Below are 27652 nucleotides of genomic sequence, written 5' to 3' on the forward strand. Positions count from 1 at the left end.
TGCTCGCCTCTAGCACATGACTCCAAGGATCCAGGACAGACTCTGTGTCAAACCTGACACAGTAAACTGAAGTCACAACGGAAGGAACAGAGGAGCCATACCAACCCGTCTTCCCATGACCCCTTCCCCAGTAACTGGGTGCAAGCTCTCATGTCCTGTGTGGCCCGAGACTTTCCCCCATACCTGCCCAGACCTCCCAAATCAGTCTCCCTCCTCAGGGTCCAAAGCTGCAGGGCAGTGATGGTAACAGCAGCAAGGAAGCCTTTCCATGAGTCACCATTTTAAAATCTGTGCACACGCATACCCGCATCAGTCCCAACAACTGCCCCTCACTGCTCAGCAGCTGGATGGAGGGGTACCCACGGCAGCTTCCTGCCCCAGTGAAAAAGTCTGCTCAGGGGAGCCAGCAGGCTGCCCTGTCCCAAGTCCAGAAGCAACTTAAGGGAGAAGCCTTTTTTTTTTTTTTCCTTCTGGTTCTGTCAAAGATACAGTCCATCATGACCAGAAGTCAAAGAATCAAGATCTGGTCACACTGCTCCACAGTCCGGAAACAAAATGGCTGAATGCTCAGGACCCTGGCCACAACGCTTCTATAGTCAGAAAACAACGGGTCTCCCTACTTCAGTGCCATCTGGATAACACCCACAGGCACGGTCAGCCATAGAGGCCCCTCTCCCAGATGACTCTAGAGCCTGACAAGCTGAAATCTTTATCAGGTCTAGGTTTTATCTCTACCTTCACATCACCAAATGAAACCTGGGACCCACAAATGAGAGGAAATGTGATATCTGCTTTTCCAAGTTTAATTTCATTTACTTGACATGGGGATCTCCAGTTGCTTCCACTTTCCAGAAAATGATCTAAATTCCTTCTCTATGGCTTAAAAAAAAAAATCCATTTTCCATAAGCCTATTTCCTTTACCCAGTTCTCTGTTGATGGACACCAGGCTGGTTCCATAACTCAGCTGTGGAGAATGGTGCGGCTGTGAAGACTGATGTGCTAGGATCTCTGGGATGTGCTGACTCGGTGTCTTGTGGGCAAACACTGAGAAGTGCTTTAGCTGGGACATGCAGAAGCTGTGTTTCTAGGTTTTCGTTTTTTTGTGTTCTTTTGGTCTTGTTTTGTTTATTCTACACTGATTTCCAGAGTGATGGGGCTAGTTTACATTCTTACTAATAGTGTATTACTGTACCCTTTTGTTTCTATTCTTGTTAGTATGTTGCCTTTGGCTTGTCATTCTGGCTGCGATGAGATGGAGTCCTAGGTGTAATTTTCATATATATCACTGACATATTGAACATATTTACACAAAACTGACACTCTCTACTAGACCCTGTGGTTGGTAGACTGGTTGGTCGGTTCAGGCTTGTGCTTGGCTCTTGATAGACAAGAGTACAATTTGCCCAGCATCTTCTCCAACTGTCCCAAACACACAAGGCCCATCCTAGGGCCAGCACTAGGTTGCTTAACTTTGGGGGCCTGACAATTACTGAAGCTCAACCCATACAGGCCTCCTGGCGGATGGCCCTCCCTTGAGTTGTACAATGCTGTGCATCTAACTCACTGGGGTACATGTGCGACCCAGGAGCACTTGTCGTGGCAATAGGCCACTAGGTAGTAGAGCAGCCCTGATGTGCCCTGTGGCCACAGGACAGCCTGGTTAGGACTCTGTTCCACTGTAACGTCACTTCCCAGAGACCACTGGCCGACCTACGACCTCACCTCTTCTGACGGGGATAGGCCGCAGACACAGCAGACAAGCGGGACAACAAGCCCGAGAGTAGAAGGCTAAGGCACGGCAGGCAAGGGCATCAGGAAGCTCCTGAGGGGGAGCGCTGGGCAGCAAACTCTACAATGACCATGTGGTAGTGAGGCCCCGTAGCTCCTCGCACGCTGAACAGTAGGATGCTACTGAAACTAGTGATGGAGGGACTGTTGGCTGTGAAACATGCCGAGTTCCCCCACATCCCAGGAGGTCTTCATGAGACGCTCTCCCTCCAGAGACAAATGAGGCATCCCTTGATAAGCTGCAAGACAGTGGCTAGAATAGGGAGGTACTGTGTGAAAATGAGCCTCAGAGAGATGAACAGACCCGCCGATACAGACACAGGTGGCTGCTTACCCAGAGAACAGCCCTCTCTTCTCCCTCGTGACAGAAGTCTCCATATCTTTAGGATGGCAATGTGCCCAGCAAGCCCTCTCCGTAGCTTAAAGTCAGGTGACCATGGGGCCGTACTGGCCAAGGAGTCTTGAAAAAAGACTTTGCTGTCATGACATAGGGATCCCTCTTCTGTCCTCCTTCCTCCTGCTCAGCTCACTCAGAGTAAAGACAGAGCCGCGCTGTACCCACGAGGATAGACAAGGACAGTAGAGGCAGGAAGACCTCGCACTGGGCTGCTGACCGCACCATGGGAACCGCGGGCGGGCTGGCTCTCTCCAGGCTTCTCAGCAGGCCACAGAAATCACTCCTTCAGGCTAACTGCTATGTTTGGGATATGTCTGGCCCTTGTGGCAAGCTTGGCCCTTTAAGAGGTTAGAGTCTAATGGGGGGTCCTTAGGTCAATGGAGGAAATGGCCTCAGAGAGGACTGCTGGACCCAGGGCCTCAGATGCTCCAGCTGTGGAACCTGGGGGAGGTGGGCTCACTAGGAGTGGACCTTTGACATCCACACCCTGGCCGTGGTTCCAAACTCTCTGCTTCATGATCAAATTCCCATATACTCCTGCCACCACACCTTCTCTGCCATAGTAGATTCGAGTCCTCCAAAACTGTGAGTCAGAACAGTCTCCTCTCCCTTCAGACACTGCGTTGTCCTCACAGGAAAACCAATGTAACTAACACAGGGGGCCAGGGATATGGCTCAGCAACTGGGGACACCTGCTGCACTCGCAGAGGGCCTGAGGCTGACTTGCAGCCCCCACGAGAGGCGCCCATCCACAACTTCAGTTCCTGGGACCCCTGATGCCGCCTTCTGACCTCCACAGGCTCCAGGCACGCTGTGCTGCACACGCAGACATGCGGGCAAAATATTCACCCCCAACCTGCGAGGTGTTTCAAACATTCTAGGACCACGTGTGCCTCAAAAGCAGTGCTGCAGCTCCTGCCACTGCCTCGCTTTCCCCTTTCTTCCTTAAGTCTTTCGGCAACAGGAGCTACACGTTTCTTTCCTTGTCAGAAGTGACCTCACCGACAGCAATAAGCAGCACCCCCAAAACTTAGCGTGGCTTTAGAGGCCACGTGGCGCTTTCCTGTCAGATGGCCCCTTGGCTTTGGCACCTTCTGCTGCTCCTCATACTGACCCCAGACAGCTTGCACAACTGGAGCTGGTGTGACACGTCCTATCATGTGGCCTCCAGTTGCAGCCTCTCGTCATTCCCTCTCTAGCCTCTGTCTCCAGAACGCTGTGCCTTGCTGCCTCTGGCACTGGCTCCTGGCAACACACTCTTCATAGCAGGTGTGATGTCACTGGAGTGAAAGGCCAGGCCACACCCAGTTCTCTCTCTCTCTCCCCCCCCCCCAGTCTGTCTGTCTTCTCACTGACAGGAGCCACGGGACACGCCCACCTCGGTCTCAGAACTAACTATAGGGCAGAGAGAGCGCTCAAGTTCTTTTTAAAATGATTCATTTTCACTTTTAAATTATGCACATGCAGGTATGCCTGTGTAGGGGATCGTACACACCCATGCCTGCCTGCTGAGGCTAAAAGAGGACACCAGACCCAGTCCACCGGAGCTGCATTTACAGGCGACAGCGACCTGGCTGCTGGGAACCAAACCTTGAACCGCTGCGAGAGTCATACACACAGTTAACCTCTGAACCATTTCTCCAGCCCGAAGATTCCATACATTCTTTAAAGGAGACTTTGAGCATTTACTACGCGTTAACCATGGCTCACGCTCTTTGCAGGCAGAAGTTTGCGTCATGACTATTCCAGTTTTACAGATGAGTAAGCTGAGGCCCAGGGGCATTAAGTAAGTCACACAAAGGTCACTTTGAGAGAAAGTCGAAAAGCTAAGGAAAGATATTCTAAAATGTGAACCCAGGCTCTTGGGTCACCAGGAGCCATTCTTTGTGTTCAATCCTTTCTAAGGCCTCGGCAAAGCCTGGCTGTCTTGCTTTTTTCTGTGATTAACTCTGTCCCTGTGCCTCTGGCTAACTTGTCCTTTTAAATTTTTCCGGCTTAGCTTCATCTCAGGGTCCACTCACTGCTGCAGTGGACGAAGCAGCCGGCGAGCTCCTTTTGTGCCTCACACCACAGGACAGCTGCAGGTGAGGTTCTAGGACACAGGCATCAGTGAATCCACCGTGGTCTACAGGAGCCAGGGGCAGGGCCTCTGGCACTGACGGCTTGAAGTCACTTTGCAGTTTCAATGAGACTATATACACCTGCCCTCAGGTCAGCTCCGACATTCTCGAAGATTGAAATAGCACCTACAATGGTAGTTTCAGACGTATGTCTCCAGCCATGTCCCTCTTTCTGGATTCCAGCCTGGGGCTTTCTTTGCTGCCTCCTCAGTGACTCTTTCCATAAGATTCCCTGACATCTCACCTCCCCAGTGTCTAAAACAGAAGACCTGCACAGCCTTGTCTGTCATCTGACCATTCTGCCTCTCCTGGCTGTTCCTGCTTCCTGCACTTCCTGGGCTGTAACCTAGAACTAAACCCTTTCTCCTCTAAGTTTCTTTTGGTCCTGGTATTTTATCACAGGAACAATAATGAAAACAGAACATCAATTAACTGCCTTCCTACACCCACTGTACCCTGCAATCAATGAATTAATCAACTGGCTAAAATTTATTACTGTTGGATATGTGTGAAAGAAGGCATATGTTTGTGCCTTGGTGCGTGTGTGGAGGCCAGAAGACAACTTCCGGAAATCAGTTTTCTCCTTTTGCTGTGGGCTCTGGTGACCGGTTTAGGTTTGTGAGGGGTGCCTTTATCTGCTGGGCCACCTCACCATTAATCCTTTCACCTCTTCACTAATCCTTTGCTCATTTGTTATTCTCTGCCCTCCCTGTGAGCCTCCTGAGTCTATAATGGCAAGAACTCTGTGCTGATCCTCGGCGTGTACTGTCTGGCTCACAGCAGATCCTTGGTAAATACTGCCTAATGATCAAATGGAATGTGACTCAAGCCAGCAGTGAGCAACATTTAATAGAACCGGAGTAAGTGAAAGCATCTGTGTGAGGTTCCTGGCATGAGGGGAGCGGGGCACGGCACAGCGTGAGCAGAGGCAGCAGCGGCAATAATGTTACCGCTATTAACACCAGTAGACTTGGCTATACGAAACTGTGATAGCTGATCTTGCCCACACAACAGCAGTTTTACATGGTCTAGCTCGACATTATTATCAGTGTTTGCACAGGATATGTGGCTCAAAACCACGCTGTCTGCTCACAGTCAGGAAATCACTTCAGAGCACTGCCCCGAGAGCCCCTTCTGCAGCCTTCCTCACTTCCCAGCAGGGCTAATGATGCACTTTCCTTCTTCACTGGACTCTGGTGCTAGAAATACTCTCCTCTCTTTGAACAGCGCCTCCTCTGGGGTCCCCCGAGAGGAGACCCTCTCTGCTAAAAGGTTCTGAAGGACTCATTGTATCGCTAAATGTAAATTTGGGCCCTTTCTGTCTGCTTCTTAGAGAACAGACATGTGAGAAACTTGGAGAGCCACGGCTTTGTGTGTGAGTGGCTCCTGTGTGGTCAGGCTGAGGTGAATTAGAGCCAAGAAGCACGTCTTCTCCATCACAGATTTGCTTCTAACCACCATCCCATCACTGAACTTTGGGTCACTGCAATAAGCTAGGCCTCAAAGGAACAGTGATAGAAACCTTACAAGCAGGGCATTCGGGGGTCGTTGCCTCTCTCTCTCTCTTTCTCTCTCTCTCTCTCTGAGTTTGTACTTTCACACTGCACAATTCTATCAGCCTATCAATGCTACTTTTACATCGGACACCTGTCTCCGTTACTTTTCTATTATTGAGACAAAACACCACGGTCAAGGCAACATATAAAAGAAAGTGTGTAATTTGGGGCTCAGGCTTGCAGTGGATTAGAAGCTATGAGCACCATGCTGAGGAGCATGGCGGCAGGCAGAGAGGCATGGCACTAGGGGGGTAGCTGAGACAGACATGATCCGAAAGCTTAAGGCAGAGAAAGCTAGCTAGGAATAGCACAGCTTTTTAAACTTCAAATCCCACTGACACACCTCCTCCAAGGTCACACCTCACAATCTTTTCCAAACAGTTCCACTAACGGGGGGATCAGGCATTCAAATGTATGAGACTGTAGGGGCCATTCTCATTCAAGTCACCACTACGCCTGACACAACAACCTTAAAATCAGTGTTTTCAACGCCTGGCATTCATTCATTCATTCTTGATGTAACGGATATCCATCTAGACCCAGATAACTAGAGATGAGAAAAATCTGTTATTATCAACATCTCAATATATTGCTTGGGACTTTAATTTCTAGGATAAAGATCAAAACATTTATCTTGCCAGAGATAGTGGAACAATCACTAAAAAGCAAACACAATACATACCTTTAAAAAAAAAACTTTTTGAACCACCACGTGGGTGCTGGGAATTAAATCCAGGGCCTCTGGAAGAGCAGCCATTGAGCCAACTTTCTTTTTGAGAAAGGAAATTGTTGATATTTGATGTAGCTTTAAGATTTGAGTTCTTTTCACTGCAGAATGACCAAGGTGCGTAGCTAGGCATTCTTTAGTGAGTACTGCTTTAAGATGGAGTTCTCAGACGCACCTGGGACTTGCAGGTCCAGGGACTCTGAGAGAAAGCTTGCAAGCTTCCCTTAGAATCCCATCTTAACAGCACAGGCAGCGGTTGCCTCACTGCACAAAGGAAGGGGTCAGAAGCTGGACATGTTCAAGCTCTGAAAAGTGAAATCTGGGATCGCAGTGGCCGACTGTGAATGTAGGATTCCTAATCACCTAACAGTACAGTCTAGACTTCAGGGGAGGGGGCTGGCTGACAGCAAAGTATTATTACAGAACCTTTATCTGCTTCAGGAGCCTCCAATCACAGGATGCCACAGCTGGAAGGACCGTGGAACCCACAGGTCTCACTCTCACGGGTGCCCAGGCACTCCGCAGCGTCACAGGGAGGTGTCACAGGGAGGGTTTGGGCTGTCCATGTCTGGGTACCCCGCGCTTCTGGGTACCAGACAAATAGCTGCACGTTGGGGTGTGCATCTCTGACCTTGCTCACAGACATGGTCTCCTCTGCTCTGAGGAGAGCCCAAGCTAGTCTTGAAGGCTCTGCGTCTTCCTTCCTTGCTCTGTTTCTAGTCACTGCAGTTACATTGGCTCCTCTCTGCATCTGGGCTCCCCGTGTCTGCCCCTTTCCCTTTCTATGCAGCCTCCATGGTTCCACATAGCCTGCACATTCCCACTCTCACCAACCCAGATTGTCCACCCCCCGCTGAGAGGACACAGCACACCCTGCCTTCAACTATTTGCTTTCCACACTTTCAGTGACTCTGTGTTTCCAGGGAAAGGAGGGCACGTTTGATTTGTGTTAATCTCTTACCTGACAGCCTCTTGCTCTCAAGCAACCGAGATCACGTGCGTCTGTATTACATTTTTGTTGTCTGTTTACAAAAGCAGATCCTCACAAAGGACTGAGCAATCGTTTCAGGGAGTCTGTGAACAGTTTAAACAGCACCCCACCCCACTCCACCCCCGCTTATCAGCATCTTTAATGTAAAAACTGAAGCTCACAGAAAAGTTCCAAAGGCTTCGTGGATTTGACCACCAACATTTTACTAGTTGCTTAACCCTCACCTACGTGCACATCCATTCTTCAACTGTTCTTCAATCTCCAACACATTTCAAAAGAATAGATACTATTTCCCTTGAACAATTCAGTATATCTGACTAAGTTACCTACAGTTTTTAAAACAATTTTTGTGCCCAAATAGATGTGTGTTGTGCATGCACGTGTGTGTGTGTGTGTGTGAGTGTGTGAATGCACATATATGTGGAAGTCAGAGCAAGACCCTGGATATCTTTCTCTTGTTCTCTGTCTGTCTCACTGCAGAGAGAGAGGGGCTCTCACTAACTGGAAGCTCGCTGTCATTTGGGATAAACTGGCTGACCAGTGGGCATTCTGGACGGTCTGCTACAGGCATGCACAGCAGCATCCAGCTGTCATGTGGGTCCTAGGGATGTGGACAGGTTCTCATGCTTGCACAGCACGGGCTTTGACCCACTGACCCATGTGGACATTTAGGGAGCCTGGCCCATTGTATGCATCTGGGTAGCCCTAACTCCTCCATGGGGAATCACTGTTTGATTCCCCACTCACCACCTCTGGGTACGTGGACTGATTTCCTGGACAGAACAGTTAAGAACCGGAACAAAAATATATATAACAACTTCACACAAACTCAAGACAAACTATGAGACAGAAAGTAAGTATATTCCGGGGGAGCTGACACCCCAGGAGATGGGAAATGTGTTTTTCGTCTTAAGTCTTTGAGCATTGTAGAAGCTGCAGCTGCCACAGCGCTCACACCCAGCACGAAAGCACTGGCTCTCTGGCCGTTTCCGGCTAGCCACAGCTTGTGGAGGCTGCAGCAGCAAGCCAGACAGCAAAGGGCCAGAAAGGGAGTGCATTCAGCTTAAGAACGGCCCATACCTCTGGCTGACCCTGAATCACACATGCATGCAGCAGACTCCAAACAACCAGCTACGGATAAAATATCTGGGAAATGAGCTGCCCTAGAGTCAGGGCTTGTGGTTTTAGTTTAACCAAGTTAATTGCTGGTACCTAGAACAAACAAACAACCTTTCACTCCTCAAAATAGCTCCTCAGAAGAACAGCAGCAACTTCAGGCTTCTTACCACAAAATATATGATTATATTCTACCCAAAGTAAAGTGAAAATTATTTAATAACTAAATGGGGAATACAGCCTATCTTCCATGTACAATCACCAACAGAAACTGCAACATACCCCTCCTGTTCCAATTAATGAGTGTCTTGACAGTAACTCTTAGGGTTTGCTCAGTGACATAAAGGAAACTATATGAGAAATGAGGTATGTGGAAGAACTTGGCACAGACATAGAAACTGTGTAAGAACTCTAACTGGAAATTCTAGACTTAAAATCTATAGTACATAGATAGGCGTGATGGTGCACACCTATAATCCAAGCACTGGGGAGGCAGAGGCAGGCCAATTTCTGTGACTACTTTTGAGGTCAGTCAGAGATACGCAGAGTGGTCTCAAAAAACCCAAAACAATGACAAAACCTCCTGTTATGTGTGGGAAAAAAAATAAATCCAAGGGTAAGGGCAAAGCTGTAGAGGAATGTTAACTCAGAACATGGTTGCTCTGGAGAGAGGTCACATGCAGAGACCTAGGTTTGTGTGATCTGGCTGGAATACAAACAACACCTTTAATCCAGGAGACAGAGGCAAGCAGACCTGAGTTTTAGGTAAAGAAAAGCTTAGAACCAGGCATGGTAGTACATGCCTTTAATCCTACACAATGAAAGTAAAGATAGTTTGTGGAAGGAAGCACCCATGTTTGAAAGTGATGTCTACTTGAGTGGCAGAAAAGGTGATGAATCAGAGAAAGGTTTGATAGAATAGGATACACCCAACTCTCAGGAGAAGAGAGGAAATGGAAGCTACTTAAGGGGCAATGCAGGGAGAGAAGAGGCAGCTTTTACCAGGACAGTAATAGAGGGAGAACTCAGGTGAAGACTGAATGAGCCAGAGAATGAGAAGGAGCCAGGAGATTAGAGCACCCCAGGAGATGGGAAATGTGTTTTTCGTCTTAAGTCTTTGAGCATTGTAGATAGAGTTAGTTTGAGGCCAAGAAGAGCAATTCAGAGTCCAAAAGAAAAGCCAGATAGAATCAGTCAGTTGGGAGAGGAGTTTGAACCAGAACAGCTGAGTTGACTCAGCCCGCCCAGAGCTCAGAAAGAACAAGAAAGGGTGAGCTTATTCAGCAGTAAGTCTCAGAGGCTGAAAACATTCTAGGCCTAGATTAGATTGTATGGAGGTTAGAAGCTTCCAAAACTAGGCCTAGGTTAGCAGAAGGAGGCAGGAAGCCTCAAGACAACAATTTAATCTGGCAAATAAAAGTTCTTTTTATACAAAGCAACTCAGACCCCAGACAGGGCCAGTGAACTTTAAAGACCAGTAGACATGATCCCATCTGAAGAAGAGAAAGGAAGAAAAAGGTTGTAAAGATGAAGAGTAATGCAGATCTAAAGGATTTCAAAGAACCCTGAGTGAACTGGAGCCCCAGAAGAAGAGCGAGAGAGACTGAGACAGAAGAAGTATTGAAAAATAATGGCTCGATTTTATGGGCTTTGTTTTAGCTCAACAAATCTATAGATTCATGAAGCCCAAGGAACTCGAGGCAGGATAAATACAAAGAGAAAGCAGAGGAAAGGAAACTAGAAATCTTGAAAGTAACCAGAGGAAAACTACACAGCTGTGACAAGGGCTGCAGCCACTATGAACAGTGTCACAAGTCTGGAGTGCTGGGAAAGAGCACCACAAAAGATCTGCAGCGGAAATTCTATACCTAGTGAAAGTGTCTCCGGAATGAAGATAAATAAATACGCACAACCCTTGTCACACATTTCACTTTTAATGCTGTATGTGACCGAGGCAAAGTTCTCATAGCCCAGGCTGCCTTTGCACTCCCGATCCTCCTCCAGCTGCCTTCCAAGTGCTGAGGTTACAGGCATGCACCGCCTCCTGTGTCTGTGTGGAACATGTGAGTGCATGTATTCGTGTGTGTGTGTGTGTGTGTGTGTGTGTCTGTGCAAGCACTGAGCACTGAGCACTGAGTGTGGAGCGTAATGTGGGATCTCGTCCTCAGTTGCTCTCCACACTATTTTTTTTTTTGAGACAGGATCTCTCATTGAACCTGGATCTCACCAATTCAGCTAGACTGGCTGGAAGGCACCCCCAGAAATCCCTTATCTCTGCCTCCCCAGCACTTTTTGCTTGGATGCTGGGGCTCTGGACTCAAGTCCAAAGCTTATATGGCAACACTCTCCAGACTCCCACCTTTCGATTTAAAACTAATTGGTCAGCCATGTGGTTCTTTGCATACCAATTCATACAAACCTTAAGATACATGTCTTAAAATTAATTAGAAGTCGGCATGGTGGTGCACCAAATTCCAGCTCTCAGGGAAGCAAAGGCAGGTGGATCTCTGTGAGTTCGAGGCCAGCCTGGTCTACAGAGCGAGTCTAGGACAGCCAAGACTACACAGAGAAACCCTGTCTCAAAAAACAAACAAACAAGCAAACAAACAAAAAACAAGCCAAACTCTTGCCCCCCTCCAATTAATTAATAAAAAACGTGTGGGGAAATCAGCATAATAACATACCCTTATTTTTTCCTTTAATATTGAAACATGGTCAAGAAGTTATTTTGGTGCGATCTGGCAGCCCTCTTTACTCTGTTAGGGTCTGCGTCTCCTCCCATTCTCACAATCACACACTAAGAATATGAAGGCACTACGTTATTCCTCTCAACAGAAAGAATGCAGAACTGTCCATTAAAGGTCCCACCTGCTAAGAGTTCAGAAGGAAGGGTGGGGTGGGTAAATGACTGGGTACGAAGAAAGAAAACAGGCCAGGGTATGCTGGATGGAGGGTTACGCTCAAGTTGGCAAATTAACTCAAAGGCTTGGGATGGAGTCAGTATTTGCCTTAGAAATCTTAAGCTGGATTGGCATGTTTGTTGGATTTGTTGATCCAGAAACAGTCCTCTCCCCGGCCAAGGGTCAGGAAGGTGACCTCTGCACACCTGCTCTGACCTCTCTGCATTCTCTTAATTCTTTCCAAAACCGGGTGCTAAGTGTTAATTTTTCTGCAAAGAAGGGATAACAGAACAACCTGTTGAAGCACAAAGATTCCCTTCATACCGTCCTGGCCTTTCGTAAACCCACAGGCGGACTGTTTTCCAAACTTAACATCCTGAGCCGATTGCCAAACTCAGTTATTAACTGGCCTCTGACATCCAAACAACAGCTGTGTTCTGTCCTGTGAAAGGGCAGCCTCACCCAGACAGCGACTCTCCAGAGGTCAGCTGTGTCCTGCAGCAGCAGGTCCACTCCGTGGCCAGTGATACACGCCGGCACAGCAGAACAGGCTGTCCTCCAACCCCCTTTCCTCCCTCTTGGCCGAGGTTCACTGGCCCTGGACGTTCAGCTTGCCCAGCACAGGAAGCGGAGGCCTTACCCCTCATCCTGCACGCTCCCTGCTGCCCTTGTTCTCAAACAAACTCTTTCTCGCTGGAGATCCCTGAGAGCTGCCGCTGGAAACGGTGGATGGGAAGGGGTCAGAGAGCAATGTGAAAATACGCCTCATGGGAGAGCAAACTTCCATTGGTCCAGGGTTCTTGTTTTTGTTTTAAATACTGTCTGCCTTGCACACAGCGTACAGGCAGGGAAGCTGCAGCGGAGCATAAACAGGCTGTCTATGGTCGCTGTCTGACACCACAAGAAGGACTCGAGTTTAAGGGTCTTTCTATTCTGGGGACCTTCGAGATACTGAGGTGGGGAGGTGGCTCAGTCAGTAACGGGCTCGCTGTGAAAGGCTGAAGACCTGAGTCTGGTTCTGAAGCCTGGCCTGGTGGCCTGTGTCTGTAAACCCCAGCACTGCAGAGGCGAGACAGGAGACTCCCAGGCTGGGCTGGCCAGCCACTCCCTGCACCAGTAAAGCCAGACCAAAAGGGAAACTCAAAGAACAACACTCAAGCTTGACTTCTGTCCCCTCTCCCACTCCAGTCTTCCTACCTCAGCCTTCCACATGCTGGCATCAAAGGCATGAGCCACCATGCCTGGCTATGCATTATTTCTGTAATAAACAGGTAAGATTTCTTAAAAAAAAAAAAAAAAAAAAAAAAAAAAGTCATTTACTGCCTGAAAGATAAAAAGAAGTACGTTCTTTCCAAAAGAAAATACTTCCACAGCATTTAGTTAAATGACTAATTAAAGGTGCAGGGACCCTTCCTCCACCAGGAGTTTAATGTAAGAGTTTCTGACAGAGACTGTCACTCCAGTCATGGACAGAAGAGCAATGCCTGGACTTTCAGACAGATGTCTTGACAAACAGCTGTGTCCTGGCTTCCGCCTGGACCGTTGCTCTGCACACCCGAAGTAGAACGGCCCTGCAGACAGCGAGGGTAGAGAGAGGCAAACAGCGGGCTTCTTCCATGGTCTCGTGAGCCCGGGCATGGAGCCGTCCTGTTAGGAAAAAGCGCTGCATGCCAGCATGCTGATGGATGGAGAGGCAGCCAGCCCGGGGTGAGGGGTGGGACAGGAGGAAATCTGGACCTGGGTTGGATGAGCATGGAGCCCTCAGCAATACATCCACCCCCTGGGCAGCAGTGACAAGAATGGAGAGCGTGTGTTCATCGTTAATTCTGTGTCTGGGGCTGGCACTGTTGTGTCAAACCAGGCAAGCCTCAGAGAGCGAAGGAAGGCACGCCATGGCCTCGTGACGCCACGGCCACAGGTGGTGTTTCAGGTAGGATTTCTCTGGCATGGTCTCAACAGCAAAGTGGCAAATTGTTTTCTAAATCCACCTATGAAGGGGATCACCTCCTTCCTTCCTGCTTCCTCCTCCCTCGCTTCCTGTTATGAAGTATATAATCCCGTTCTGCCTTGGTATGACTCTAGCAGGTGACAGCCTGGCCACGTGCCAAAGGACATCCTGTGACAGCAGACCTCAAGACAGAAAGCCTGGACCTGAGGAAGGCTCCGGCGTGTGCTGGGGATGCCTGCAGTGCAAATGTCACAGCATGACACGGGCTTGAGTTCTGAGTCTCCTGTTGACAAAGCTTCAGCCTTTCACGGGGGAAAACCATCACTCAAACTATTCGAAATTAGAAGCACCACTCTGTTTTATTAAACCAAATAGCGTGCTGATATTGCCAATTCTCTTTCTACCTGTTTTTAGATGTACTTTATTCTGCATGTATGGGGGGCTCTGCCCGCATGTTTGTCTGTTCCGCACATGTGTGCCTGGTACCTAAGGAGGTGGACAGCCTCCATGTGAGCGCTGGGAGTCGAACCTGAGGCCTTTGCAAGAATGAGTGCTCTTAACCAGAGCCAAGTCTCCGGCCCCATTTCTGCTTCTTTACACTTGTTTATTTTGCGTGTGAGGGTGTGTTTATGTATGGGTACGTGTGCTTCACAGTGTGTGTGAAGCTCAGAGGACTACTTGTGGGAGTCCATTCTTCTGCCATGTGGATCCCCAGTCCCAAACTTGGGTCATCAGGTGTGGCAGGAGCACTTCTATCCACCCAGCCATCTTGCCAGCCCCATCCATCTATCCATTTTCTTTCACTGAAAAATACTTTTCACACAATATATTTTGATCATGCCCCCCAACCCCACAGAGTCTTTTGTGTCGGTCACCTACTCCATGGCACGTGCGGTTGACAGACTCATTGAGTGAGTGAAGAAACTGTTTCTCCCCTTCCCGGCAAGTACCAACCGCAAATCGCTTCTGGGTTGGGCATGGGGCCTTTGCCCGCTTGCCCTTCTCAGCACTGGGCTTTTGGCGGATTTAGTGCTCAGCTCTGTGGGGTCTTGTAATCAATCCTGCTGTGTGTTGGGAAGATCTCCTTGGGTCACCCACCATCTCTGGCTCTCAGGGTCTTCCACAGTCTTCTGCACAGCTCCCTAACCCTGGGGGTGGGAAGGAGGCTCTGGTGGAGACGCCCCACTAAGGACTGAGTGCACACTGTCCAGTTGTGGTCTCAGTGCTGGTTCCCATCTGCTGCAAGAAACAGTCTCTGCTCCGACTCCAGCCTGTGTCTCCCATCCTGTTCTTGATTTATTGACTCTATCCATTCTCTATTAATGTCTTATCATGATCAGCTACATTTTATCTTTAAAACATCTCCCCACACCTTACATTATCATAATTGATAATTATTCACTAAAAAAAGCCAAAGGAATTGTATTTTTCCTTAGTTAACCTTTCCTCTTTTTATTTCCCTTGCTTAATTTTCCATGCACCTATATCCACATTTTCCAAATGCCCTGATATTCTGATTATTTCCCAAATGCCAAGCATGTCGAATACCTGTGCATTTCAGTTTAATTGAGTCTATTTCACAAAATAGGAGATACTGGGCCTCCCACCTGCTCTCCTATGACTGATTACTCTCTGCCTCCTGGGTTCCATGCTTCTCTAGTTTTATTTATTTCCTTATTTTGCCAACTTTCTTGTTCTGTTTGTTTCCTTGGAAAGGATTAAAAACATCCTTTTTCTAGCTTCACACTTGACTGAAGCATCAGTTGAGTGTAGAATTCCAGGCGGAACCAACTCTGCCCTAGAATTCCGCTCAGCTTGTCTCCTCCTCTCTGGTACTGCTGTTTAGAAGTCCGACAGCATTCTGGTTTTCATTTATTTTTGCTTGTGACATGTTTCTGAAGTGTCAGTGGCTCCCCTGTTGACGGCCCAACTCCACGGATGGTCCTGGTTTGGAAGGTTACAGAACTTCTAGGAAGCAGAGGCAAGCTGGCAGAAGGGGGTCAGCAGGAGGGCCTTGAGGATAGGGCTCAGATTCTGGTTCCAGCCTCCTTCCTTGCCAGCTCCGCCAGTGACTGAGCAGATGCTGCCTTCCGTTTCCAGCTGTGACTTCCAACATGCCTTCCATCTGGCTTCTTCACCATGATGGACTGAAACCCTCTGTAGCCAGGAGCCAAAACAGATCTTCTTAAGTGCTGTGTTGGGACTTTTGTCAGAATGACACAAGGTAATTACTTTTAAAAAGCTTTTATTTTTTTGAGATTTTACTTACTTTTATTTTACATGTATGTGCATTTGGCCTGCATGTATGTCTGTGCAACACGTGTGTGCAGTGCCCATGGAGGCCAGAAGAGGGCATGGGGTGCCCTGAATCTGGAGTTACAGATGGTTGTGACCTGCCATGTGGGAGCTGGAAAATAAGCTTGGGTCCACTGGAAGAGCAGCCAGAGCTCTTAACCACCGAGTCTTCTCTCCAGCCCCTATTTCTGGTTTTTAACGTTGCCCATAATATCCTAGGTATAAGAAACTTTTCCCACTCGTTTATGAAGCTCTACACTGAAAGTACCGTTTAGGACCTGGTGTGACAGTATGTGTCTGTAATTCTAGCATGCTGGAGGTTGAAAAAGGAGGGTCAGGGGTTCAAGGCCAGGTTGGTTTATATGGTGAGATTGGGGGAGAGGAGCTTTCAAAATAGAGTGCCTTGACCTTCAGTTTTGAAACTTTCCATATTTTTGTTAATTTCCTTTTTTAAAAATAAAGGGATTAAATAAATAAAATTATTTTTTATTGTATGTGTATAATATTTGCCTGCACACATGTGTGCCTGGTGCCCACAAAGGACAGAGCAAGGTATCAGATCACCTGGAACTGGGGTTACAGACGGTTGTGAACTGTCACATGGGTGCTGGAAACCAAACCTGTGCGGACCTCTGCAGCAAAGTGTTTTTAACCACTGAGACATCTCTTCAGTTCCATTTTCTTTTTTCCTTCTTTCTTTTTTTGGCTTTCCAAGATAGGATTTCACTGTGTAACTGTGGCTGTCTTAGAACTCACTATGTAGACCAGGCTGGCCCTGAACGTATAGAGATCCACATTCTCTGCCCCTCCACTCCAGTGCTGGGATTAAAAATATGCCACTGCCCAGCTCAGACCCCTTTTCTTATTGTCAATGTTCCTTTACCTTAGAACTCTTACTAGTCAGACACTGAACCTGCACCTCTGTTTTAATTTACTTATGTAACGAACATTTTAATTTTCTGCCTCATCTGTGTGTCCGTGTGTGTGTGGCCCACACGTGGGCTGCTGCATGCACCTCTATGCATGCCGCCGGAGGCCAGGTGTGAGCATCAGGTGTTTCTGGCTGCTCTCCACCTCATGTTTTGAGGCAGGGTCTCTCGCTGAGCCTCGTGCTGCCCAGTGGATCAGCCCGCCCCTCCACCTTCCAGCACTGGAGCTAGAGGCTTGTGCTGTCACACCTGTTCTCTTGTCCTCTGGAAACTCCCCGATTTCATACCCAGCCTTTACATTTCAAAAGTGGCTAGTTATCTATATTTTTATCCTCCAAGAATGTTCTTCTTGTCCTCAAGTATGCCGTCACTTTTTAAAAACTTCATTACGAAAACTTTCAAAGCATGGGACTGTTCAGCCACTGCCCTTCTCTCGCAGTGGGCACATTCCCTGCACTGTAATTAAATAAAGGCTGCGGCCAGCTAAGGCTCCGGCCTCGCTGCCTGCTTCTGGCCTGCAAGACAGCTTTCACGTCTCCCACACGACTCCATCAGGTGGCAATGAAAAAGAAAAGACATTACAGAATTTTCCCTCATTTGCAAATACTAAAAAGTGTTTATTTATTTAGGGCCAGTGCCATGGCTTAAAAGGTAAAGATGTATGTAAAACCCAGGAACCAGGGGTTAATCCCTGGAGACCATGGAAACAGGACCAGACCTAAAGTTGTCAGGCTCCCGACCCACCTTATCATACATACACAAACACACAATAACAAATGAAATAAAAGGTAAAAAAAAAAAAATTTAAAAGAGACAGAGGAAGATATGGATTCCCCCTTCCTGCACTCTCTCCCTCTTTCTGAGATAGGACGTCGCTCTACAGTTCAGGTTGCCAGGTAACCCGTGCTCCTCCCTCAGCTCCAAGTGCTGGGATTTACAGGCACACGTCACCACACCAATTTAAAATCATGGATGCAACCCCCAGAAAAAGCTTTTTTGGGCCTCCCCACTCTGGGAGACTAATTAATTCTTCAGCAGCTTCTTACTAAGGGGGATGGCAGGTTGTGACATGAGCCAGAGCAGAGCTTCCAGCATGGCCCAGTGGGCTGTTGCCCCCTCACTCACTCTATGCTGATTCCAGAAACCTCCCTGCCTCAGTATCACCCCCAAAAGTCTGGCAATAGCTGAGCTGCTCTGGCAACTCCCTGAATGAGCCTGATGCTTATCCTACAGACTGTTCTGGAAATAACCTGGCTCCCTGGTTCTGAAATTTTGAGCTTTATGGTATGACTAACTGCAAACATTTTATCTAAATTGGCCCAGCCCCTCGCAAAAGGCTCTGGATGGCTCACATGGGGAGGCCTAAGTACTCTGTGATTAACACATGAGACCACTCAGTAAGTGCTCCTGGGCTCACAGCTTCTGCCCCCAGATAGAAATAAGCCACCGGAGTCTGCTTCCCGACACCCTGGACCCTCCCCATGGACCCCTGTGTCCGAGGCCTCAAAGGAGGCCAGTTCAGCAGGTGACACAGGAAGGCCAAGCTGTGGCTGTACAGGAGCAGCATGAAACATTTTCTGTATTTCTAAGTGTGTGCTACAGGTACGCATCCACGTGTGTGTTTAGGTGAGTGTGCCATGCGTGTGCTGCACTGTGTCTGTGTGGGTCAGAGGGCAACCCCTGGCTCGTCCTGCGACCTCCCGGGGTTCTCCTTTTCTCTCTCCGCAGGAGTGCTGCGGTTACAGGGACTGTGTGGATCCAAACTCTTCAGGCTCTTCCCCACTGAGACATCTCCTCGGCCTCTAGCATTTTTTTGGACTAAGTTTTGTGCCTGTCCTAGTTTGCGCTCTACTGCTGTGACAAAACACCATAACCAAAAGCAACTTGGGGAGAAAGGAGTTGATTTCACCTTACCAGCCGGTAGCCCATCTTGAAGGGAAGTCAGGGCAGGAACCGAGGCAGAGGCGACGGAGGGACCCCACTTACTGGCTTACTCAGTTTGCTTTCATATGTACCCAAATACCACCTGCCTCCCAGTATGGTGACAATGACGTTCAATTCCTCACCTGTCCTACACCCCCCAGCTGCCTTGATGTCCTCAGGAAGTCCTCTGATAGGTCAGATTCTGAAGCCCCACTTTCACCATGCTCCTTTGGCTTCTGGGATGCATGGTTCAAATTCCACGTAAGGGGTGGCATTGCTCACTGAGAGCTGGGCCTTTCCCCCATCAATCATTAATCAAGAAAATGCCCCACAGACCTGCCTAGAGGCCAGTCTGACAGAGGCAACCCTTCAATTGAGATCCCCTCTTTCCAGAGATGTCTAGGTTTGTACTCATTGACCAAAACCAAGCAGCACCATGTAGCGTCACTCGGACACACTAACGCAATCTCACGTCAGCTTCAAACATCACCGAGGAGGAGGAGGAGGGCATTGGTAATCTACCACATTAAAGAGCAGCTTTCAAACCTCCCATTGGTAAGAGTCTGCAGTGAGCATCAGGCTGCTGTCCGCCACCACTACCACGTGTGACGGCATGGGGAGCACACGGGTCTCCTAGACTCACGTGATATGGAGCACAGCTGCAGCCTGCCTGCATCCATCTCGGCCTCTGCCCTGGCACCGCTCTGCAAAGTGCCCAGGCTCTGACCTTTGGTCCTGCACACCCGCACGGCTGCGGCCTGTTATGTAACTGCCACCTTATCGAAGCCCCAGAGTGCAGGGCGGCTGTGTATTCTTTAAATTATGCAAGGCTTGACCTTCTCCTTGGCAAATACCTAGCATGTCTGCCTCCAGCGGGCGGCAGTGCTGTGAGGAGCTGTTACCACACCGCGAGTCATTCCTCTGATGTGTGCTCACGCGTCCAGGCAGGGGCTGATAACTTCCCGGCCCATCCCCGTGCAGCAGAATGCTCTCCCTAGTCTCCTCATTCCTAACAGTTTTCATGAAATAATCATAACGGCAAACCCTCACGGAATGCTCGCTATGTACCGCGTGCCACTTCAAGTGCCTTATGTGTGTGGGTCTGATATTCCATCCCGGCCAGGAAGGAGATGTTTGTATTTTTATAATAAGTGTGATGATTTTTAATGAGTTTTACTCTCATTTATAGATGAGGAAAAAGAGGCAGAGGGAGGTCAAGTGGGGACTCAGGGATATAAACTGTTCATCAGTGCCTCATTCCAGTCACAGCACAGATCCCGAATCCTTTAACTGGCCAAGACTGCCTGGGCCAGGCCTGGTTGACTTGGGGATCCTTGACTGTGGAACATTGACACACACACACACACACGCACACACACACACACGCACACACACACACACACACACGCACACACACACCTGAACAAATGGAAGCAACAAGGACTCTGCTCAACATTTGCTAGATTTGCCTGAAAGTGCTTTGACAACATTTGGCTCCCGGGTACAGTGGGACATAGATAACATAAAAGCTGGGAACCAGGACAGTGTGAGCCTGAGACCGTTCCCAGGAGCAGCCCTGGGTCATGGCTGTTCCACCCAGAACAGGAATCTGATTGTGGATTTGGCGGAGCTGCTTCTGTGACGAAGATGCCTCTGAAAGTCAGTCTGCAAGAGCAATAAATAAAATATCTAGAAAAGGGGGTAAATGATGGACATGGTGGTGCGAGCCTTTAATCTCAGCACTCAGGGATGAAGAGGCAGGTGGATCTCTGTAAGTCTGAGGCCAGCCTGGTCTACAAAGTGAGTCCAGGATAGCCAAGGCTACACAGAGAAACCCTGTCTCAAAAAATAAACACGCAAAACAAATGAACAAAATCAGATAAACCAAAGATGATGGCTGGCTCTATCGGGATCATCTAGGGGATGGAGCAGTCAGCCCAGTGGATAAAAGACTGCTGCACAAGCTCAAGGCAAGAGTTCAGCTCCCCAGAGCTCATGCAGAAGCAAACATCTGTAATCTCCCTGCTCAGGCAGATGGGAGGCCAAGGCAGAACGCTGGCATGGTCGCAGGCCAGCTATCCTCCACTGGGTATAGACATATACTCGGAGGCATAGGTCTAGGTACCGATTCTGATGTACTCCACTGCTCCACTGCTTTGGGCTTCTAGGACTTCCCAGGATAACAAGAAAACAAAACAAAGCAAAAAAAAAAAAAAAAAAAAAAAAAAAAAAATTACAAAGGCAACCTCCAATTTAGTAAGCAGCATTCAGGTCTGCAAGTGGAACTTAAATCTTAGCTTGCTGGTCAACCTTAGGGACATTCCTTGGCTTCAGCCTCCTTATCAGCAGGATCAGGAGATTTGGTTCCTCTCAGCTCTAAAGCCTGGGCTTCCTACACAGGTGGTTAATGGATGCAAGTTTCCAGAGCAGGGATCTGCTGAGGACTTGGAAGGGCAAAGGTCAGAATGGGCTGGAGGAGGTTGTGGGGTCTGGATTATGGGAGACTCTGGGTAAGGGCGGCTACCCTGTTAAGGCAGACACCCTCCTAGCAGTACAGAGATCCCAGTGTGGGCTGGGGGGAAGTGAGAGGAGGGAGAGGAAAAGGCAACTTGCCAGAAATGACAGGCCTGGAAACAAGGCAGGAGGGAGCAAGGGGTCTCCTGGCTGTAAGATGGCATCGGGAGACAGAGATGGACTGGACACGCCAGAACCCAGGTAGAGAAGCGACCGAGGAAGGTGGGGCCTTGAGAAGAAGACTGTGGCTGCCCACACAGGACAGAGAGACGGCAAGTTAGTCTCCCTGCTCAAAGGAGCCCAGATACAGCTAGGGAGAGACACCGAGCTAGAGAGAGGTCCAGCTGCTTCTGAGACCCACAGCTGTGGCAGTGGGAACTGCAGCAGCAGAAGTTAGCCACAGGAAAAGCTCCCGTACTCTGGGAATTGTGGGTAGTTCCTCGTTTACTTTTTGCTCTGGCTGGAAGGTAGTTTCTCCCGAAGCGAGCAGACAGCTCTTTGTCAGAACAAACAGAAAACACCCAGCTCAGCGTTTCCTTTGAAAAAGCTTCACTCGAATCACCCTTCGCCGTTCCCACCCTGCCACTTTTCACATCCCCTTTCTCATTTGGGGCAGTATGCTCAGCCGTCTACATCCCACTTTTCTCCCTTTGGTAAGAGGTTTCCCCTTTGAGACCATTCTTCTGCCCTCCCTTACCTGCCAAACCCGCCCTTCAAAGGAGGGCAAAGAGAGATACCAGGGCCCTGCAGCCTCCCCGTGAGTAAAGGGGAGAGTGGACTCGTGTAGCCTTCTCTGAGTGAGCATCCCTCTTTCATCCTTGGGGCTAATATCTTAGTTCCTGCTTTGCACCTGGAAACGGCCCCATCCTTGACTGAGACCGACGAGCCTCCCAGTGTCGTAACACTGCCCTTCCACTCCTCACCTGTCCTACACCCCCTAGCTGCCAGGAGCTCCTCTGACACGTCAGCTCCTGAAGCCCCACCTTCACCATGCACCTTTGGCTTCTGGGATGCACATTCCAAATTCCACGTAAGGGTTTCTTTAATTCACTTTTTCCCTAGCGTCTTCATCTGAAGGGCAGTCGCCCCGGTGTCTCTCCTGAGTATTTTGAATTCTCTCCCCTTGGAGGTTCTGCTGAACATGCCTCTCCACCCCACAGATCCAAGCATGGTCTTCCTCTAGAGGAAGCCTGCCCAGCCATGATGCTTGGCTTCCTTGCCAATGCAGCATTTATAGCTCTGGGCAGGGCCTACCAGGCCAGCTGGTCATGGGCATCAGATCCTCCCCCATCATGTGTTGGTCCACGGGAGAGCACACCACGTCTCTCTTTCTCTTCTGTTCCCATTCTCATTCACCCAGAAACTGGCAGCCACGGATTATAAATTCTCTTTTCTCCTTCCCTGCAGTCCTGGAGCTCCCCAGTATCTTCAGTCATCTTCCCTCATGAACAGGGTGTCCTGTCCCTTTAAGGCTGACTTCTATGCTGGAGTCCAGGCACTAAGTCTTCATGCTGCTGACTACTACTCACCTACCTCTCAAACCTTCAAATTCCCCTTTCCCGGCTGTTCCCTAAGACACAACAAAAACGCATGCACAAACTCCTTGCCTACCGCCCTCTCATCGTGTTCCTGCCAAGCTCTTTACAAAGTTTTGCTATTTTTGTAGGAATGATGCGTGCTCATGCAAACATTTTAAATAATACAGAAGCTCGGGAAGAAAATAACTGTCCTCTCGCATCTCAGCACCCAGAGATGATGTGCCTCAAACTGTTCTCTGTGCACACTGTACTGTTAGCCTGTCAACTTGACATGAGCACGAGGCCTCGGGGAGAAGAGAACCTCAGTGGAGAACGTGCCCCCGTCACAGTGGCTGTGGGCAAGTCTCTGGAGGCGTTTTCTTGATTAATGGCTGATGTGGGAGGGCCCAGCCCACTGTGAGCAGTGACACTCCAGGGCAGGTGGTCCTGAGTGTGTCAGAAACTAAGGTAAGCGAGCCATGGAGCTCAAGCCAGAGAGCAGCAGTCCTTCATGGACTCTGCTTCAACTCCTGCCTTGACTTCCCCGAAAGATGGAAGGGGAGCAGGAGGCGTAAGCTGAATAAACCCTTTCCTCCCTAAGTTCCTTTTGGTCGTGGTATTTTATCACGGCAACAGAAGCAATACAGACATACCACAGTCACATACATACACAGTCACACGCAGCAGCATGTGTGAGGGTTAACCCAGCAGACACTGGAGGGTACCTCATCCTGTACAACTGGTGTGGTGTAGGCCCAGAGCCTCCCTAGCCCTCCTCCAAGTCAATGCCTCACATTCTATAACTGCGAGGAATTCTGGGAGTAAATACCGTAACTGCTTCCCCGTCCCCACTGATAAGCTTATCGTGCTGTGCCCATTATTTGCGCGTCAGGGAGAACATTTCTGGCAAATGTATTTTTAAAATTATTTTAGGACATTTTTATCTAGTGTGTGTGTATGTGCGCACACACATGCATGTGAGGCCATGTGTGCACGCTGGAGCGCCATGGTGTGGAGGTCAGAGGGTACCTTATGGGAGTTGGTTTTCTCTATCCACCATGTGAGTGAATCCTGGAGACTAAACTGAAGTCCAGGCTTGGCACAATCGCCTTTACTGGGCCATTTCACTGACCCCTCTGGCAAATTTCTTAAAAGAAGCTGCTTGATTAAATCTCCTCACAGCTCATGCTTGCTACACACTGTAAAACAGTCTCCAGGTAGGCTGTCTTATACCCCATCATGGTGGCCATGTCTTAACCCTCACAAACCTCGAAGTTCACGGTTTCATTTTTATTACTAATATCAAGAATGAGAATTAATCCTGTAGGAATTAAAGATAAAGTAACACCAACAACTTACACTCATCATTTTAAATACACTTAATTTTATGTGTATAGGTGTTTTGCCTGCATGTGTGCCACATGAGTGCCACATGTGTGCCTGGTGCCTGAAAAGGCCCGAAGAGGGTATCAGGTCGATGGAGCTAGAGCTACAGACAGTTGTGAGCTGCCATGTGGGTGCTGGGAACCACGCCCAGGGCCTCTGCAACAGCATCCAGAGCTCTTAAACCCAGAACTATCCCTCTAGCCCCAAATGACTGTGTAGGTAACTGGCTAAATGGTCTTCTTTATTTCAGCCCACAGATCTGCCTGCTCCTGCTTCTGGAGTGCTGAGTGCGAGCCACCAAACCCAGCACCACCACCGGACACTCTGAAAATGCCATCCAAATGGACAAATTCCTGGGAAGAAGAAAGAGACCACTTAAGTCACATCTACACTGAAAAACTTGCTTACAGAGAAACTCCACGACTCTGGGCTTTACAAATGTACTCTGCTACTTAGGAAATAAACAGTCTGGGGAGATGGTTTTCCAGAACCGGCACTAAAATGCCCGGTGTGTGGGCATGTGACTGCAATCCCAGCCCTGGGGAAGCAGAGACAGGAGGATCCCCAGGGCTTGCTCCAGACCGTCCCACCCAACCGGCAAGTTCCAGCTTCAGAGGGAGCTTACCTCAAAAAGTTAGGAAGAGGCCACTGAAGGGAGACATCTGGCTTCCACATGCACACCTGGACACACGTGCACACAAACCCACGAACATGCGCATATGTATACACACAAAAACACATTTTAAAAACAGAAACAGCACTGGCATTGCACACATTTTCCCAAAGAATAAAATTCCCAAGCATGTGTTCTGAGGCCCAGCTTGACCTTGACACCAGAACCCCACAAGCATTTTCAGCGAGAGGGAATCCCCTTGTTTATCTCTTCTGACCAACACGGAAGGTCACTGGCTTCAGGACTGTTGTGCACAGTAGTGAGACCACTGCAGCAGGTCATTACCCACTCGTGGTCACCGCACACGAGGACCTGTGGTAAAGGGTCACAGCATTAGTGAGGCTGAGAGCTTTTTATCTCTCGAATTTCTTTGTTTTCTAATGTAGTTTGCTTTCCTTAGTATAAAGAGCTTGACTGAACATTTCACGCCCTTTACTCCTAAAATAAAGCCCAGGGTAACACTGTGGAATCAGAGTCTTAGGCAATCCACCCTTGATGACACAGTCAGGCCATCTCACTGCACATTCGTACACAGGGCGCTCGAGGCTCTGTTGTAGCTGGTGCCTGACACAGCCAAGGCTACAGACCCGTACAACACCCTCTGGAAGGTCATCTGAAGAAAACCAGGGCTGAGGGTTGATGTGGTCCGGTGAGTGGCCGGACAGCTGGGTCAACACTAATTTAATCTCCTTATGGATAGATCGTCCTAAATTTCCGACAATCTTCTTGGCCTTTCTCCTGTAGGGAGAAGGACCAACTAAAAGCAAATGACTGCATCTTCCCCATTTTTTTTGAATTTATTTCCATGTACAGAGGTAATATCTTTAAAAATTGATGCTAATCTTCAACTGGAGCCCATGATTAATCTTTTTTTTTATCATGAAAAATTTAAACCTATGAAAAATACAGGGAATAAATTTAGCAGATACATATTGGAGCTACTCAACTCCATCCCTAGAGAATTTTAGTGTTTTGTGACATTTGTTAAGGAAACATTACAGAGGGCTGGAGAGATGGCTCAGTGTGTGAAATGATCCCTGTGCTAGCCTGAGGATCTGGGTTTCAGGTCCTCAAACACACACAGTCAGGTGGAGCAGCACATGCACACAACGCACACAACACACACACACACACACACACACACACACACGCACGAACGCACGCGCATGCACACAAACGCAGATATGGATACCCTTCACAGATAATAAAATACTTTTGAACTGATAATACTAAGGGTCTAACACAATCCTTTTTTGTTTCACTGGGTATACCTCAATTTATTTATTTAGAATTTTGTTTTTCTAAAGATTTCCAACCAAAAGTGAGTCCAGGATAGCCAAGGCTACACAGAGAGACCCTGCTTTGAAAAAAGGAAATTACCTCCTTTTATTTTAAATAATGAAACCATTTGACTTTGGACAATGCCAGCATTATAATGGAGTTGAATCGGGAGCAGTTGGGGTTCACGTGAAGCTGAGTACTTCCTGGCCATCCCAGAGTGTGTACAAGGCACTGAAGTCTTCTGCTACAATCCGTGGTCTGCAGAGAAAACGCTGCAATACGATACAATCGGACTTGACTGTCTTTAAGAGCTTCGTCAGCTTGTTGTTTTCCTATTGAAAATGTTCCACCTGGAGGTAGAGGCACGCGCCTTTGATCTCAGAGTTTGGGAGGTAGAGGAGGCCGATCTCCATGAATTCAAGGCCAGCCTGGTCTACATAGAAATTTCCAGGACAAGAAACAAAAACAAAAACAAACAAACAAAAAAGAAAGAAAAGACCCCAAAGCTCTTATTTTATTTAATTATAAACCTAGAAATCACGTGGCTGGGACAAACAAGGGCTAGGGGGTCACTTCTTTCAGGGGCTTAGAAAAAAATGGTACTGGATTCTTATGTGTGTGTGCGCGCGCGCGCGCGCGTGCGTGCACCCGCTCACGTGTGGTGTGTGTATATGTTCATGTGTGTGCCCATGTATATGTGTGCACACTTGTACATGCATGGAGAGGCCAGAGGTTGACCTCAGGTGTCTTCCTTAGCGGCTCCCTGCCTTGTTTGATGGCACAGGCTCTCCCACTGAACCTAGCGCTGGTAGATTTGGCTGTACCAGCTGGAGAAACTCCTAGGCTCTTCTTGTGTCTGCCTCATGGGGCAGGTGTGCACTGCCAGGCCTGGCTTTTTGCATGGTTCTGGGGATTAAGCAACTCACCGACTAAGCCATTCCCCCAGCCCGAGGAGTCTTGACTTTTATGATAAATTTTACTGTCTCTCACTTCCAGCATTTATAGTTCATAAGATAACTTGAAGAGTGTCAAGAGATAACAGCAAGAATCAGGGAAACAATTCATTGTATAGATAACAGACAGAAGAAACCACATCCTAAGAGAATGTGGTCTGTCATCTTGGGTGAGCTGAAGAATGTTTCCCATTAAAAATGCCATCCATGACAGGAGCAAGAGGAGGCACCTTCCATAGAAGTGCAGCTGCTGTCTTTCAAGACGTAAATCGAAAGGGTTTGTGGGAGTCACTCTTCCTTTTTAACATCAGAGCCAGACAGCCTAGTTTTAACTCCTGGCTTTCCAACTGGAGAGGCGCACACAACAGTTGAGTTACATAACTCCTCCATGACTCCATTTCCTCTGCCCTGCGGTAGACAATACTGACATCCTAAAGCATCATGAAACAAGACACCGTGTGTCTTATTACTGACACATTATTGCCATGTCTAATATTAACACATGGCAATCATGAAGGCAGAGCATCTGTAGCTCCCTGCACATTCTTCCCCTGGAGCGCTCTGCTTTAGCATCTCGCATAAAACAGCCAGAACCAGTGAGATGGCTCAGTGAGGAAAGGTATTTGCCATTGAGCCT

At 48.4% G+C, this 27652-nt stretch overlaps 1 protein-coding gene across 2 annotated transcripts in view; it reads right to left on the reverse strand.

The window, feature by feature from the left end:
* Ctdspl (CTD small phosphatase like) overlaps window positions 1-27652 on the reverse strand; it is a 113476-nt gene that overhangs the window by 69405 nt on the left and 16419 nt on the right. Inside the window, exon 1 of one of the 2 annotated variants that reach the window (XM_060385076.1) lies at window positions 19335-19444. The exons of the other annotated variant lie outside the window; for it this stretch is intronic. Within the exon in view, the coding sequence (XP_060241059.1) occupies window positions 19335-19371 (37 nt within the window). The 5' untranslated portion in view covers window positions 19372-19444. Of the gene's footprint in view, window positions 1-19334; window positions 19445-27652 lie in introns of those variants that run through there. 2 annotated transcript variants of the gene reach the window in all.

The sequence above is a fragment of the Meriones unguiculatus genome, chromosome 6 (genome assembly GCF_030254825.1).
Source record: "Meriones unguiculatus strain TT.TT164.6M chromosome 6, Bangor_MerUng_6.1, whole genome shotgun sequence".
NCBI lineage: Eukaryota > Metazoa > Chordata > Mammalia > Rodentia > Muridae > Meriones > Meriones unguiculatus.